The sequence below is a fragment of the Canis lupus genome, chromosome 8 (genome assembly GCF_011100685.1).
Source record: "Canis lupus familiaris isolate Mischka breed German Shepherd chromosome 8, alternate assembly UU_Cfam_GSD_1.0, whole genome shotgun sequence".
Lineage (NCBI taxonomy): Eukaryota > Metazoa > Chordata > Mammalia > Carnivora > Canidae > Canis > Canis lupus.
Window position 1 is genome coordinate 73,039,179 of NC_049229.1, and position 17,639 is coordinate 73,056,817.

The window sequence follows — 17,639 nt, forward strand, 5'->3', positions numbered from 1 at the left end:
AAGAAATACGTTTCACAAGGTTATAGACGCCTTATAGAATCACGTAGTAACCCCTCTGACGGATCTGGGCACTATCAATTGAAAACCTCCCGAAAAGGATTCACATCCTAGATGCCATTCAGACATCCATGACACATCCATGACGTGGACAGCAGCCAGAGGGCAGCGCCCAGCAGCCTGGGAGAGCTCTCCTAGGGAGAGCTCAAAACATTCCCAGGGATTTGGAGGAAGATGACTCCAGCCCTCGTGGATGACGTTGAGGGGTTCAAGTCTTGAGTGGGCAAAGTCATCACAGATGTGACGACCGCAGATGTGAAATGGCGAGAGAACCAGAATCAGAAGTGGGGCCCGAAGACGGAACTGCTACAATCGCACGATGAAACTCGAAAGGATGAGGAGTGGCTTCTTAGGGGAGAGCAAAGAACATGCATTCTTGAGATGGAAACTACTACTGGTCGGGATGCCGTGGAGACTGTTGAAATGACAAAAGACCTACACTGTCATGTGAACTGAGTTGATGAAGCAGCAGCAGCAGGTTTGAGAGGACTGACCCTCATTTTGAAAGTTCTCCTGTGGGTAAAAAATGCTATCGAGCAGCATCACCTGCTGTAGAGAAATTGTCCATGAAAGGAAGAGCCCATCAATGTGGCAAACTTCCTTGTCTTGTTTTAAGAAATTGCCACGAGCACCCCAGCTTCCAGCACCCACCACCCTGACCAGTGGGCAGCCAGCACCGCGGGGACCCCACCCTCCCCCAGCAGAGATTATGACTGGCTGAGAGCTCAGATGATGAATGTTGTTAGCAATGAGGGTATTTTTTTGTTTGTTGTTGTTTTTTTTCTTTTAATGAGGGTATTTTTAAATGAAGGTAAGAACACTGACTTTTTGGACATAATGCTATGGCCCACGTAAAGACTGCACTGTAACACAGACACACTTTTACATGCACCAGGGAAAAGGTCACGTAACTCGCTTGTTGTGATAGTCACTTATCCTGCAGTGTGTCCGAGGCACACCTGTAAGCACCGCAGAGCAAGGGGGTGCACCACAGCGGGAGGCACCCCACATGCTCTAACATTCCTGAGAGTGTCCGAGAGGTGATGGCAGACGTGCCCCCGCCTGAGCAACCACAGCTGACGTCATCCGTAATGGAGTAAGACCGGATGCTTTCCCCGGGACTCAGGAATAAGACCCTCCTGTTCGACACGGTGCAGAAAGTGCTAGCCAGGGGTTACTGCAGGCTGCCCGCTCTTGCTCTTCATCCTCTACCTCCATGCCACCCCAAAACCCACCCTCATCCAGAGCCCCCGCCATGGGAAATACCGTTCTGCAGGGTCTGTGCTCTTGACTCCTTTCCCAGGTTCACATGGAAGCCGCCGCCCAGGGTTGGGGTTTTGCCGGCACCTAGAAAAACGTATCAGACTGATTAGTCAAACCTTGGCAGGAAAGATCCGTGCCTGCAGACCTTTACCGCACGGGGTGTTTCTGGAGCGAGGACACTGTGGGATCAGTGTTCACGGCTGGAGGCAGCAGCAAGTGGGGCCTCCTGCGGCCATTCTTAGCAGCCTGCACACCTCCTTTCCCTCTGCCATGCCAACAGGGTTGTGGCCTTGACCTAGAGCCATGGCAGGTGGACCATGCCCATCTGCACTCTCTAACCACGGCTCCAGACACACACTCAGTCCAGAGTGGACCGCTGCCACATGGCAGCCAGAGAGGGCACAGCTCCCTTCCAAACTACAGCACCCTACCCTGGGCCAGCCCATGCACAGGGGTTACACCTGCACAATGGCTTTTGTCAGTGCACTCATCTCTGTAGGCCTGGAACCTCTGAGCCAGCCGTTCTTTTTTTTTTTTTTTTTCTTTTTTTTTAATTTATGATAGTCACACAGAGAGAGAGAGAGAGGCAGAGACACAGGCAGAGGGAGAAGCAGGCTCCATGCACCGGGAGCCCGACGTGGGATTCGATCCCGGGTCTCCAGGATCGCTCCCTGAGCCAAAGGCAGGCGCCAAACCACTGCGCCACCCAGGGATCCCTGAGCCAGCCGTTCTACAGGAGGCACTCACACCTCTCTCCCCCCGTGTGCTGCCCACCACAGGACGGCACCCTGGAGCCCCGGCCCCAAAGGGTCGCCACAGCCAGACCTGCAGATGCTCTGCCTTGGGTCTCCAATGCTCAGATACCCCAGGAAATTCCATGCACTCTGCTCTGCAAGGCCCTGGAGCTGGAACTTCTGCCCTATTACCCTTTGAAAACGGCCAGGTAGATGTCTGGATTGTTCACCAGACTTACAAACCCCACTATCGAAGCCAAAGAGTACACTGGTGGCCAAGAAAAGGCAGTGGAGCTGGGGAGTGATGCTCGTCCCCACAGGCCAGTGCGTCTGTGACCAAGCACACACCAAAGGGTTAGAGGCTTCTGCAGTTAGGGGATACCTCACAGCCTCAGCCACGTGATGTGGAGCCTGCAGGAGGACCGGGACACACGTGATGATGAAATGGAAACTCAGACCTGGCAGGGACCTGAGAACCCAGATCACTGACGTCTGGGAACAGGCCTCCAGGGAAAGCACGTGGCCCTTGTCCGGGGCCAGCAGGGACCTCGGGATCATCCATGGGCAGCCACCAGCACACACAGTGCAGAATAAGTATGACCTCCAGCATATCTGTGACTGCAACCAAATCCCAAACCAACACTCACAAGATTCCTTAAAGATCTCAGCAAAATGGTTCCCAAGTTTAGCCAGCAAAGACAGGAAGTAAGACAAGCCAACAGAACACAGAAAAGAGCAACAAGTGGGCTTTCGCTGGGCAGGTGCTAGAGCACAGGTGAGGGGCCTGGCTGGGAGCAGAGCTGGGAGCCGGCTGCCAGGTGGACCAGCCCCCAGCACCCACCACAGTGGGCAGAGCGGAGGGGCCTCCAGCGGGGCAGCACCCTGTGCCACTTCACGGTCACCATGGTTAGGGAGGCCGCAGGGCCGGCCCCGCGTGGACGGGTTGGGGACAGCACAGAGCCCGTGGCCTTCTCCAGTTGAGCGTGGAGCCAGGAGGTCACTCACTCCAGGTCACTCACTCACCACCTGGAGACGGATCTGCTGCCCCAAGAGCTCGCCACCCCAGACCTCATGTCCTCAAGCAGCTGGTCACAGAGGATGGGGCCAGAGAGGGTCAGACAGGGCGTGCTGGGGGCTGGAGGGCTGCAGGGCCCAGAGGAGACTCCTTTACCTGAACCAGCAACAAGGGGCTTCCAACACCATTGGTGCCACCTGTCAGCTCCGTACAGCCAGACCCATGCTCGCTGGGCTGAGATCAGGGCTCTGCACTCCCGCCCTCCTGTTCCAGTGGTGGCGGCTTTTTACAACTTGAGGATTTTTACATTTGCAATCTTTTATATACCAGGACCAATGGGGAAGACTCGGCCACTCCTACCGCCTGACCAGGACAGCCATATCTTGGCCTGTTTGTTTCCAGCACCCCCACCAACTTTCAACCTGGGAGAAGAGAAAAATTGCCATGTTGTTTTAATTAAAATGGACGTGCACTTTTAATAAATAACTGTTTAGAAAAAGGACAATGAGGGGATGCTTGGGTGGCTCAGCACTTTAGCATCTGCCTTCGGCCCAGGGCGTGATCCTGGAGACCCTGGATCAAGTCCCACGTTGGGCTTCCTGCATGGAGCCTGCTTCTCCCTCTGCCTGTGTCTCTGTGCCTCCCCCCTGCCTCATGAATAAATAAAATCTTAAAAAAAAAAGAAAAGAAAAGAAAAGAAAAAGGACAATGAGGGGCCGCTGGGGGGCTTAGTCTGTGAAGTGTCTCCCTTTGGCTCAGGTCATCGAGTCCTGTGGCGGGCTCCCTGCTCAGCTGGGAGTCTACTTCTCCCTCTCCCTCTGACCTTCCGATTGTGCTCTCTCACTCTCTCTCAAGTAAATGAATAAAATCTTAAAAAAAAAAGAGAACAGAAGAGAAAAAAGAAAAGGAAAGGAAAGGAAAGGAAAGAAGAAAAGAAAAGAAAAAAGAAAAGAAAGAAAAGAAAAGAGAAAAGAAAAGAAAGAAAAGAAAGAAAAGAAAAGAAAAGAAAAGGAAAGAAAAGAAAAGAAAAGAAAAAAAAGAAAAGAAAAGAAGAAAAGAAAAATGGGCAAGGACATGGTGTGAGCCCTGGGAACCCTGGCTTCCAGAACAAGGACCGGGGTCTTCCCCCCAGCACCACCCCCTGCATAAATGCAGACAGAGGGAAGCCAGGGCAGACCCACAGAGATGCTACGCTGAAGCAGTGGGACTTCGTTCTGCTGGAGTGCTAAATGCAAACTCCTTATTCCTCAATGTCCTGCAAAGCCGCCAGAGGTCCCCCTCACGAGCCGCCTCTGCCCCCCTTCCCTGCTCCATGACTCTCCCCTGCACCCTCCAGGACCCCCACACCCCTTGCTGCACTTCTGACCTGTACTTCCTGTCTCCGCACTGCCCTGCCCTGCCTCTCCCTGAGGACCCAGCCACCCTTCCTGGGGCCGCTACATCTCGGGGCGCGGTCTCCTGACTCGCTCTCACGTGTGCACACCTGCCCCGTGGTCCCTGAGCTCCTGTCCCCTCTGCACCAAGGGGGTGGCCGTCAAAGCCTGCTTGCCAAACCGATGCAGATTTTGTCACTCAGCAGACACCACCCACTGGGGTTTGGTTACAAGAGATAAAATCTGGAATGCACGCGTGGATAGTGTAAAAAATGCTTATGGAGCAAATCTCGGCCCCTTAACTGTGAAGCGAAAGGTCTCCTGAAGCATGAAAAGCTAGACTGCTCCCTGCGATCGAGCTTCATCGCCAAGGTATGACATTCTTGGCCTTCAGATCCCCTTCACACGATTCTCTCTACTTCTTAAAACATTTGAAATACTCTGTCGCAAGCTCCTGCAACAAAATCACAAGCTGGAAGGAGCAGATGGAAGGTACGAGCCGGCCAAGACCGCCCCCTTGTGGGCGGCGGAGGAGCGCGGGATGCCCCCCACCCCCCAGGCTCCCCCATCCCTGCCCCTAGGCCGCGGGAGGAGGGAGGCAGAGCCGGAGACAGGAGGGGCGCCCTGCAGACACGGGGGACAGAGCCAGCGACACCCGCACCTCCACAGCAGGGAGAGAAAGGCAGGCCCGAGGGCCGCCGCACACATCTGCCCCCATCCCACCCGCAGCTCCGCCCACAGGGGGGCAGAACCGGGAATAAGTTGCTGCGCTCTTACTTCAGGGGAGGGTTTCCGTTGTTGCTGTAACCCTTCCTCCAGAGGCCCTGGAAGTAGGCTCAGCCCCCCTGCGGCCGGCGCCCCACAAGGACTCAGGCCCCTGGGGTCACCCCAAGACCCCTGAGCAAACCACGGGGAGTCCTGAGGACCGGGACGCCACCTGGACAGGGATCTGTGTGGACACAGGGAGCTAAGCGCCGGCAGCAGCCGAGACTCCTTTCCACCGGGTGCAGCTCCCAAAGGGCCTGTTTTGTAGGGATTAAAATTCTGATTATGGAAACCATGCAGCGCGGAGCAAGGGAGATGACAAACACGGCAAATGACATCTTGAAAAGAACAGCCCCCTCTCACCACTGTGCCTCTAGGAGAGTTCAGCCAACGTTTCCTGAGAACAGGCACTCTGGCCAGGGACTCCCGGGGCTTTGAGGGGCCACAGGGTAGGAAGAGAGATGCAGAACCCTCCCCCTCTGGGACCAGAGGTCGGCCTGGACACGGGGGCGGGGGTGGGGGGGGTGGCGGGGCGTGGGGGGGGTGGCGGGGCTGTGCCCAGGAGAGCCCCCTAAGGGCAAGGCACGGGCCAGGCGGGCAGGTGCAAGGCTCAGCATTCGTTAGGGGAGGGGGATCCCCTCCAACAAGCAGGAGTGGCTCCCCCTCCTAGGGGCCCTCTCCATCCGGGGCTGGGGGCTGCAAACCTTCCTCATTGTATTATGGTGGGGGGGGGTGTCCATGCAACACAGACATGTGGAAGGTGCTTCGCGGCTGTGCTGTGACAACACCAGCATTATAAACACCTTGACTTGAAAGATGAAGTCCGTAGCCACGAAAAGTCGTGATGATGGAGACCGTGGGACATGCTCCCCAGGAGGGAGAGGGAAGGACCCCAGGAGGCAGTCACGGCAGGCTGCCTGGTGCCAGGGCTCCCTCTGCCTCCAGGCTGCATCTCAGGGGAGTGGGGCTGGCACCTCCCCCTCTGCGCCCAGGGGACGGGCTGCTGGCTCTGAGGCACTCGGCGCGCACACGGCACAGGACGCTCACACGCACCGTGCTGGGAAGCCCTGCTCTGCCCTCCCGGTTCCTGACACACTTGGGGTGAGCCTGGCCCCAGAGAAGCAGCGGGACCCTTCCTCAGGACCCCACTGAGGCCGCAGCTGGTCCAGCTCTGCCCAGTGACTCGCCATTCTGGCCACATGAGCTGCCAGCAGTCCTCACGGACCCGTCCCTCCTCTCGGCTGGCTGCCTTCCTCACACCCGTGCCCTCCAGCCAAAGGACTCGGCCGGGACGTTCCCAGCACCACTCACGGCCCCGTCACTGGACGCTGGCCTCACACTCTACTGGTCTGAGAACATCAGGGACCAGAGCCCCTCACCCTCTAGAGTCCGGGCCTGGCGCACAGTGGGAGCTCACCAGGAAAGACCCCTGGGGGTCAGGAGCCTCTGGGCAGGGCCTCTGGCCACACGGCCCTGCTGTCTAAGTCACATGGTCCCACGTACACCCCTAACCTGACTCTCCGTGTGCAGTTCTCGGAGAGGAAGAAAGCATCCTTAGGACGCAGAGTGACCATGGGCCCGACAGGGAGCTCTGGGAGCAAGCTCAGCTTTCAGGGCGAGAAGGGAGTAAGCAAGATCCGAGAAGAGCCAGCTGGCACGCGCTCCGAGCCCGGGGGCACCGAGAGTAACCCAAGTCATCACTGCCCCGAGGGGGAAGGGAGAGGCCAGGCGGGCAGATGCACTACTGATGCCCTCCCCTGGCCCAGGAGCAGTGTGCCTGCCACGCTGGGGGCTCGGAACCCACCGGGGGCCTCGAGAGAACAGCCCGCGGGACAGAGGCATCCTCACAGCCGTGGGTCGCACCTTCGAGCAGCACCTGGCTCTGACCCTGTGCCCACTGCACACGGGTGGGAGCACATCCCTCGTGCCCAGGACTCCCGGAATGTCCATCTCCTCTGCACCTGCTTCCCCAACCACAGTGAGGGCAGGCTGTCAGCAGGAGAAGGCGTGTGCTCCGAGGGAAACCCCAGTGTCAGCTTGATAACTGCTAGTTCTTACTGTTGTCATCACTGTCACTCTTTCCAGGGACTCGAGGGACAGTCTGACCACGTGTGACAGAGCGACAACAGGCAGCCCAGGAAGTCGCTCTAGAAGAGCACGAAGATGTGTGCCCTGCAGCAGAGACGACCGGGAGAGAGCAGCACAGAGAAGGCAATGACACCGAAAGCCGGTGCTTTGCCAAAATCAACCAAAGTGGGAAACTTGCAGCAAGAGAGACAAAGGGGAAAAGAGGAAGACGTGAAAGGAAACGTGTAAACGGAACACAAGGCCTCACTAGAGACCCTGATGACACCAAAAGGATATGGGAACGGTACCAACAGCTCTGCAGGCATAAAGTCAGCAACCTCGGTCAGCTGGGCCAACACCTCAAAACCACAGACCCACCCACGGGGAAAGAGGTAGCGTAAAATATGACCGTAACCTGCAACTACTCCAGATACTGAATCTGCAGTTAAAAACCTGCTGGGGGAAAAACCCTCTAGGCCCAGATGGCTACCCTCGTGGATTCCACCAAACGTTCAAGGGAGAGATAACAGCAATTCCACACTTTCTTCCAAAAACAATAAAGGAAGGAAGGGAACATTTCCCAACCCGTTCCCCGAGAGGCAGTACCTTGGTCTCCAAACCAAAGACGTCGCAAGAAACACACCCACCCACGTTCCACGTGAGCATCTCCACAAAACGTTGGCGCGTCTAACCCAGCCCCACACACGAGACTAATACTCCACCATCAAGTGGGTTTCCCCTGAAGGAAAGGCAGGGCCAACATTCAAAAATCGGCCACACGGACACACTGAACGAGAAAAATGTGATCGTGTCCGTTGATAGAGAAAAATCATCTAACAAAATTCAGCAGCCACTCACGGCAAAGGCTCTTAACTGACCAGGAATAGAAAGGGAGCTTCCCCGACGCTCGGTGGGAAGCCGGTGGCCGCTTCCCCTGAGACTGGGAGGAAGGCAGGCAGGGCCGCTGCAAAGCAAGGAAAAGAAACAAAAGGAAGACATAAAACAGCCCTTATTTGTAAACAACATGACTGTCTAAACAGAAGATCCTCAGAAATCTATTTTGAAAACTCTCACAACTAATAACTAAGTTTAGCCAGGGCGCAGGAAACAGGCCAAGGACAGGAGTCAACCCTATTGCTAGGTGGCAGCGAGGAACACCTTAAAGCCTGAGTGTTTGAGAACCGCCGCCGGCCGGAGCCCAGCCTGGGGCTTAGGCGCATGGCCCTGGGAATGGACACCCGTGGGCCCCCGGGGGGCTTGGAGGTTGAGCATCTGCCTCTGGCTCAGGTCGGGGTCCCGGGATCGAGTCCCACGGCGGGGCCCCCGCAGGGAGCCTGCTTCTCCCTCTGCCTGGGTCTCTGCCCCTCTCTGTGTCTCTCGTGAATAGTCTTTTAAAAAACAACAACAAAAACGGAAAGAAACAGAAGCCTCGTTCCCAGTAAGGGCCCCCCGCGGTGCCGGAGCAGCTCGGTCCCTAAACATCCACATCACCCTCCACCCTCAGGAGGGGACGTGAGCCAGCGGGTGAGGATGCGAGTGTGGTCACTCACAACATCCTGGGGGTAGTGGAAGGTGCCGGCGCCCACCTGTGGGGACAGCACAGTCCCGGGAGTCCCGGGGGCCAGCGCACCCGGATCCGCGGTGCAACTTTACCCTGCGGTGGCTCCTCCAACCCGCGGGTGGTGAGAGTCACGGAGCTGCGCCCTGCAAAGCCAGTGCTCCTGGGCCTTTACAGACACGGGCCGGGCCAGTCATCCCGCTTCCCCTCTTCCCTCAAACCCCCTTATTACGCACAGGCCGGGGGTCCTCCCTGCTCCACTGCTCGGTGGGTGCAGGGGACACCTGGCTTTGGGGCGTGCGGCACCCCCACGACACCCTGTGTCCCTCCCCACCTCCCAGGTGCCTCCTGCCTCCCTGGTGCCCCTCGCTGCCCCCTGCGCCCCCTGGTGCCCCCTGGTCCCCTGGTGTGTCCCCTGCTGCCCCCGACGTCCCCTGGTCCCCTTGGTGTGTCCCTGGTCACCCTGCTGCCCCCTGCTCCCACGGCGTGTCCCTCCTGCTCCCCACGCCCCTGCGACCTGCCCCCCTGCGACCCTGCGACCCTGCTCCCGCCGGCCGTTCCTGCTGCCCCCTGCGGCCCCGCTGTCCTGGCGTGTCCCCGCCCCCCTGTGCCCCCGGTCCCCGGTGTCCCCCGCCCCCCGCCGCCCCGCGCCGACCCACCGTCCAGGGACACGAACTGGCCGACCGCCGACGAGCCGCCGCCGCTGTTCTCCACGAACTGCACCTCGGACACGATGATGTTGTCCTCGAGCACCGAGCCGCAGCCGGTGCACACGGCGTCCCCGCGCGCCGTGTCCAGCTCGATGTCCGTCCCGCCGCAGGCGCGGCACACGCGGCCCGTCATGCCGGCGGCTCCCGCGCGGGCTCCTCCGCCCGCCGCCCGCCGCCCGCCCCGGCCCCGGCCCCGGCCCCGCCGCCCGCCCGCGCGTCCGCCCGCCCGACTCTCGCGAGGCCGCCGCCGCCGCCGCCGCCGAGCCCGCCGATTCGCAGCGGCAGATTCGCCGCGCACGCCGCCCGCAACGGTCGCGCCCGCGCGTCGGGGACGGGCACCGGGGCTGAGGCGCGGCCGCGAGGACTCGAACCCGCAACCTCCGGACGCGGCCGCCGCCACCGGACCTCAGAACCACTAAGCAGCAGGCCTCGCGGGCCGCGCGCAGGCGCCAGCAGCGGGCGGGGCCAGGGCGGGGGCGGGGCTTGGGGAGACGGGCCGCCAGGGACGGACGGGGCGGAGGCGGGGCCAGTGCTGGGGGCGGGGCCAGTGCTGGGGGCGGGGCCTGGGGAGACGGGCCGTCAGGGACGGACGGGGCGGGGGCGGGGGCCAGTGCTGGGGGCGGGGCCAGTGCTGGGGGCGGGGCCTGGGGAGACGGGCCGCCAGGGACGGACACGGCCGGTGGGCGGGGCCAGTGCTGGGGGCGGGGCCAGGGGAGACGGGCCGTCAGGGACGGACGGGGCGGGGGCGGGGCCAGTGCTGGGGGCGGGGCCAGTGCTGGGGGCGGGGCCTGGGGAGACGGGCCGTCAGGGACGGACGGGGCGGGGGCGGGGCCAGTGCTGGGGGCGGGGCCAGTGCTGGGGGCGGGGCCTGGGGAGACGGGCCGTCAGGGACGGACGGGGCGGGGGCGGGGCCAGTGCTGGGGGCGGGGCCAGTGCTGGGGGCGGGGCCTGGGGAGACGGGCCGCCGGGGACGGACACGGCCGGTGGGCGGGGCCAGTGCTGGGGGCGGGGCCAGGGGAGACGGGCCGTCAGGGACCGACGGGGCGGGGGCGGGGCCAGTGCTGGGGGCGGGGCCAGTGCTGGGGGCGGGGCCTGGGGAGACGGGCCGTCAGGGACGGACGGGGCGGGGGCGGGGCCAGGGCTGGGGCGGGGCTTGGGGACGGGCCGCCAGGGACGGACGCGGGCCGGTGGGTGGGGCCAGGGTTGGGGGCGGGGCTTGGGGAGACGTGTCGGGGGCGGGGCCAGGGCTGGGGGCGGGGCTGTGGTGAGGGCGCCGTCTAGGGCAGGATCAGGAATCGTGGGCGGGGCTTCTGTAGTGGCCCCCAAAGGACCGGACTCGGGAGTCTTGAACTGGCCAAGGCTGGAGCCTGGGATCCGGTGGGGAGCGCCCCCTGGGACCCGACTGGAAGTGGTGGGCGGGGCGTGCCCCCTGGGGAGCGGTGGGCGGGGCCTTGTGGGGACCTCCCCCTGGGACCCGACCCGGAGCGGTGGGCGGGGCCTGGCAGGTGCAGGCAGCGGAGCTTGCAGCCCCGGGGCCGGGTGGAGCGTGGAGACCCCCAGGCCGGGCCGCCCGCCCCTTCCTGGTTCTCGCAGACCCCCCTCGCGGCTCGCCCTGACCCCGGGGCTGCCCCCTGATGTCCCTCCGCCCCCGCCGTGTCCCCGACACACGCGCTCCCGGAGATGTGCAGGTGCCGCGAACACTCCTGGTGACACCCAGGGCGCGTCCCATGTGCAAGGCCATCTCGTTTGAACGCTCCCAAGTTCCTCCGTAGGACGCACCGGGGCTCAGACTCCAGCAGGAAACGCCCTTTCCCCCTGGGAGCAGTTGTTAAAGACGTGAGCCGCTCCTGACTCAATTTCTAAAGCCGATTTCATCCCAATCAAAATGCCAACAAGACTTTCAGATAAGTTGAAAGCTGATCCCAGAGTCTTCTGGAAGAGATCATTCACAAGCACAGTCAAGATGGTTTTAAAATTAAACAAAATTGAAGGAGAGGAAAATTGCCCTTTTGAATATCAAAGCATCATACGGAATTTCAGGCAGGAAAACCACATGATATTTGCACAGAGACAGACAAAAGGACGAGGGGGATGAAAACAGCACAAACAGACCCAACTGCACACTGAGATTCAGGGGCCTCACCTCATTAAGGAAAATACAGACTCTCCCTGGCATTGTGCTCTCGTCCACCTGGAGGACAAAGCCGGTAAACTGAGCCCTAACCTCAGTGCAGATCTAAACATAAACTCCAAGCAGCATCACGGTGGCAAAGCCAGAGCAAGCTTTACTAGAGTCCAGAACAGGAGGACGTGCTGGTTCCCGGGGCCTCATGCTGGCAGCCCAACCCCTTCTGAGCGCTCTCCCCGCGCTCCAGCACCTGCCCACACCTGGCCCACCGCCCTCACCTCCACGCAGGGCCAGCAAAGCCACGCAGCCTGAAAACACTGCCTGGCTGAGTCACGGTGACAAGCGGAGCCCCCCAGGAGGCTGAAGCCAGAAGAATTCACCTGCTTTGAAAAGCCTAAATTAGTGGCTTTTCCTCATAAAAAAAAGTTTCAAACATGACCGAAAAACTAGCAGAAAATAGGAAGATTTACTCCTGGTAAGCAGCGGTTTTGAATGTTTGTAAAATGTGCATAGATCGCCCCGTCTAGCCTACAGCTCCCTCCTCTCCTCAGCCCTGAGACATTCTTCTCCACTGCTGCGTGGAGATGGTGAAAACAAAAGAGGGGACTTTGTATCAACCTCTTGCTTAGGAAAAGGAGGTCGTTGCAGGGCTGAGCCTTCTATTTGTGGGCGGGCGTTGTCCACTACGACCCCAGGGGACCCCAGGGGAGTAGCCGGGAGTGCAGGGCATGCACACCCCCAACATCGTGTATTAATTATTAGCTGCTGCTGGACAAATTACCACTGAGCTTGACGGCTTGAAATGACAAACATCTGTCATCTCCTGCTGTGTCTCGGAGTAGTCAGGGATCCAGGAGAGCCTAGCAAGGTGGTTGTGGCTCAGGGTCTCCCTTGGGGTTCCAGTCACTCCAACTTGGCCATGCAGGGTGCTCAGACCCGAACCACTGCAGGCTCCTGGGAGGGGAGGGCCGGTTCCAGACCCCAGCTGCTGCTAGTGTGGACGAGACTCACTTGGCCCTGGGGGTGGGAAGGAAATGCTCACCCAAGCAAGGACACACAGACGCTAAGCTAAGGGGACAGAGCACCAGGGCAAGGCCAAGGCCGCAGCTGCAGAGCCAGGGAAGCACCCAGAGCTTCTTTCTCTCCAGCTACCGGTCCTGCAAGCCCATGGAGACAAGGGGAGACTGCCCCAGGCAGGGAGTGGGACTCCCCGGGTGGGCGGGAACCCCGGAGTGGGAGCCGGGCCTCCAGAGAGGGGGACCCCGGCTGACCCTGAGAGGCCTCTGCAGCTGCCCGGGCCTCCTGTGGGGAGCTCTTGGGAGCAGGGAGAGGGGTGGGTGTCGTCCCTGGTGGGCCTTGTGCAGGGGGGGCGTCTGGAGGGGAGCCTGCCCTCTGGGGCCTGGCTGCAGACATCACAGGCCCAGGATGCACAGCCCCGAGGTGGGGGACGGTGAGAGGGCACGGGGAGCGTCCCCGCAGTGTGGGGGAGCCGCTGGGCGGCAGCCAGAGAGAGGGGCCCCGCAGCAGTAACCGGCCCCCCATACGGAATTGAAAGTTGGCCGTCCTTGCCATTCAGCACGTCCAGGACACCATTCCATCGTCTTCCTGCTTTCATTTCTGTTGAAAAATTCTGCTTTGTCTCTTTCCGTTGCACTCTTTCCGTATCAGTTTCTCCTGGATGCTTTTAAATTTTGACTTTCTGAAGTTTTACTAGGATGTCCGTAAGTGTATTTTCTTTGTATTTATGCTAATTAAAATTCATTGAGTGTCTTAAATCTATAGTTTTGGTCTTTCATGTTTTTTTTTTTTTAAACCTTGGCCAATATCGTTCACATATTGCTTCTTTGCCCTCCGCGGTCAGCCCCCTGCCTCTGGGACAGCAGTGACCCCCAGGCCCCATGTGCTCCAGCATCTGGCACTCTGCTCTGCATCGTTACTCCTCGCCTGCCCTCCGCCCTTCCCCCCTGGGTATTCTCTGCTCACCCAGTTTCCACTTCTCAAATCCCCTCTTCTGCTCTCCATAATCCGCTGTTAAAACCATCTATTCAATTGTTGATTTTGGTTATTTTAGATTTCACTTCTCAAACATCCATCTGGTATTTTTCTCTTTAGACGTCAAACCCCTGATGAAATTCTCTGCTTTTTCCATTCATTGTCTTGCCCATATTAATCACATTTTAAGGTTCACTGCAGTGATTTTCTGATATGGTGACCCATCTGTCTGTGTCCACCATTTATTCTTGGCTTGTGGGATCCTGTTTCTTGGCACACCTGGTCATTTTGGGATAAATGATGATCATCCTGATGGAAAACCTCGAGGTTCTGGGAGGTGTCTTTCCTATTCAGAGAGAATTCATTTTTTATTCTGTCCGTCAAATAGGGTAGGGGCCCACTCCTCGATACAATCAGGCATTGATGGGACTCCAAGCTTTATTTCAGGCTCTGTGAGGGTGCTCTGTTCTCATTTGCAGGCATTGCCTGTTCAGGGCCGAAGCTAGAGTCTGAGGAGTCACCAGGGACCTGGGGCCTGCGGCCGACGTCCACCTCCATCTTCTCTGAGACTCCTTTATTGAGGTCTTTCCAAATTTCTCCCAAAAAATGCTTTTGGGTTTTGTTTGCAGCTTCCTCGAGCTCTCACAGGGATGTGATAACCACACATATTAATGTGTGTGATTTGATAAGTTTCCCTTCTGGCTTCTTCTTTAGCCCAACGGTTACTTGGTACATTTGATAAGTGCCGACACCCACGAAAGCATCCCCAGAGTCAACACGATGAGCAGAATGATGCCCCCGTCCGTCTCACATCCAAGACCCTAGAACTGACCATCTCTGTCTTCGGTGTCTGGCGTCCAGATCAATCCAGAGGTTTGTCAACGTGACCGACCTCCTCAGACAACCACACCTGGTTTATCGATCTTCTTGATTGTTTTTCAGGGCTCTGTTTCATTGATTTCTACTCTGACATTTATTTTGTCCTCCCTTCTGCTTAAGTGGGGCTTAATTAGTTCTTTCTCCCCCCCATTTTGTAGGGAGGAGATGAGCTCCTCGGGGCAGTTTCCGTCCTCCGTGACGTAGGTGTTGCGGCCTGGACACCTGCCTCTAATCCCAAAAATTTCGATGGGTTCGGTTTTCATTTCGTTCAATCTAGAATTCTAATTCCCCTTTCGATTTCTCCTTGGATCCAAGGGTTATTTGGAAGCCCATTGTTCAGCTGGGAGGGGCATCTGGGGGGGGTGTCTCCCCAGTATCTCTTACTGCTTCCCAGGCACACTGCTCCGTCCGTGCACGGCCGCCCTCAGTGATCGTGGCAACACGAGGCTGCAGATGCTCTCATGCCCACTGCGTAGTGCGACCCCTGAGAATCGCACACAGTCAACAGGGGACCGAGTTGGAATCCAGCCTGGATCCCCGTGGCTGCAGAAACCAGGGGGACTCCCGGGGAGGCTCCCGGGGGCCGCCCAGGGGCCACATCCGCATCAGGAGGGCCAGGCCTGGGGTTTCACTGAACAAAGGGGCAGGGGTGGGGATGACAGCACCCACAGAGGAAGAGGTGTGAAGAGCGTGGCTGGTTGGGTGATAGGGAGAAGTGGGTGCTGTCAGGGCCAAGAAGCCTTTGCTCAGCCGGACCACAGAGGGGAGTGAGCCCCCCAATGGCCAGGTGAGCATACAAAGAATGCAGCCGTGTGGAGGGAGGCTGTAGGGAAGCTGTCTCCCTAGGACGCCCGGCAGGCTCCCCCAGGACCCAGCAGCTCCCACACAGAAGAGTCTCGATAAGCACAGGAAGCACCACCAGGCCGGAGCCTGTACCGACAAGCTCCAGACATGGAGGGAGACATGGGGGGCCCTGTGCCGACCCCCAGCACCCACAAGGGCACCTGGCGTGCCCAGGCTAGGGAAAAGGAGTCAGCCCAGGAGGGGTGAGCCATGCACTCCGGTCAACCGTGGAAGGGGCCCTAGGTTTTCCCCTGCTCTCTCTGACTCCAGGAACAGAAGAGCAGATAGGCTGGGGGCTCACTGCATGGCTGTTTCTTAGAGGGGACCCCAGAAAGCAGCGTGACCGTGGGACTGGAAAGATACCAGCTTCATTTTCTAATTTATGTTTATTTTTTTTTAAGATTTTATTTATTTACTCATGAGAGACACCCAGAGAGAGAGGGGCAGAGACACAGGCAGAGGGAGAAGCAGGCTCCCTGCAGGGAGCCCGACAGGGGACTCAATCCCAGGTCTCCAGGATCATGACCTGAGTCAAAGGGAGATGCTCAACCGCTGAGCCACCCGGGTGCCCAAGACACCAGCTTTAATCTGAGCTGGATGCACCCAGGAGACAAAGCAGAAAGGGTTTCCTTAGGCCAGGGCCTGAGAAACACAGCTCGGCCAGCGGGTTCCTGGACCAGGGGGACCAGGAGGCGCCACAAACCGCCTGCTCCTCCTACTTTCTGTATTCATCATGTTGGTTTTTTTTTTTTTTTTAACTTTGTATATTTTATGATGCTTTGATGTCCTGGGGCTGCACAGACCCAGGGTCACGTAAGTCCTCCAGAGAGCAAACAGCTGGCCTGAGCTCTGCTTTGATGCACTAACCAACCAACGCCGAGGACAGACCCTGTGCGCCTGCTCCAAGCCTGCTGCTGCGGTCAGGACACGATCCCCCTGCCCTGGATGACCCGGGGCCAGGTTCCAGACCACTAGAGGCCACCCCTCCTTGTGGGAACCGTCAGTGATAAACCCTTCCTTCAAAGACAGTCGTCCCCAGGTCTGTCACCTTACCATATGTGATGTACAAGCCCCAGGCCTGCTATAAGGCCTCTCCCCCGAGCCCGTCAGCATCTTGCCTTCCCACCAGGACACGGCCATGTGCAAGTTCTCCCAATTCCCATCTCCTGTCTGCACACTAGGGGTGATGGCACCTCCACCCTAGCGTCGTGGGAAACCACCAACGTCCCACGGACAGTTTTGTTTGCAGACAGCTCAGAACACAACTCCCCGTAGCCATCTGTTGGTCCTGCCCTCACTGAGAGGCGTGGGGGGGCTCGGTCCGTCCTGCTCCACAGAAGCTGAGGGCCAAGGCGCTCATTCCCACCTCCCGGCCCTGCACAGCCACCCACCTCTGCAACTCAGATCAAGAACCGGGGTTCTCGGGATGTCCTGACGTCTCCAAGCCTCAGCTGAACGTAATGAGCCAGCACATGTCCCAGGAAAGGAAGGACGCAGGGCCTGTGACACAGCCCCTGAACCCGGGTCGTTCTGGATTACACAGATGAGCACGCAGCGTTAGTAGAACAGCTGGACCTATTATTTGCAAACTCCCAGTCTGCTGCAAAGTGTTTTTTTTTTTTAAGATTTTATTTATTTATTCATGAGAGACCCAGAGAGAGAGAGAAAGAGAGAGGGGCAGAGACACAGGCAGAGGGAGAAGCAGGCTCCGTGCAGGGAGCCGGACGTGGGACTGGATCCCGGGTCTCCAGGGTCACACTTTGGACTGAAGGCAGGTGCTAAACTGCTGAGCCACCCGGGCTGCCCTATTGCAAAGTCTAAAATTATGTGCAGATGCATGATTTCCGGCCCGAAGGCTAAGACCCCCACTAGTTATCCGCTGGATGGGCAGGATCTCCTCCTCGGGCTAGGGCGATGCCACACCCGCCGTCCCCGAGGCCGGCTCCGTCACACGAAGCTCACGGCCGTCCCTCCACCCTGCCCAGGCAGCCGTTGGGGTGACCCTGCCACTCTGGGTGCCTCTGATTCATCCCTCCTGTCCCTTCCTTTTTTTTTTTAATTTTTATTTATTTATGATAGTCACACACAGAGAGAGAGAGGCAGAGACATAGGCAGAGGGAGAAGCAGGCTCCATGCACCGGGAGCCCAACGTGGGATTCGATCCCGGGTCTCCAGGATTGCGCCCTGGGCCAAAGGCAGGCGCCAAACCGCTGCACCACCCAGGGATCCCCCCTCCTGTCCCTTCCTTGTTAAGG

General features: G+C 58.8%; 1 protein-coding gene across 1 annotated transcript in view; it reads right to left on the reverse strand.

The window, feature by feature from the left end:
* BRF1 (BRF1 RNA polymerase III transcription initiation factor subunit) overlaps positions 1–9,703 on the reverse strand; it is a 51,757-nt gene extending 42,054 nt beyond the window's left edge. The window contains exons 1-2 of the mRNA XM_038545946.1: positions 9,492–9,703; positions 1,324–1,404 (exon numbers count right to left, since the gene is read on the reverse strand). Of these exons, the coding sequence (XP_038401874.1) occupies positions 1,324–1,404; positions 9,492–9,675 (265 nt within the window). The 5' untranslated portion in view covers positions 9,676–9,703. The remainder of the gene's footprint in view (positions 1–1,323; positions 1,405–9,491) is intronic.
* Between the last annotated feature and the right edge of the window lie 7,936 nt (positions 9,704–17,639).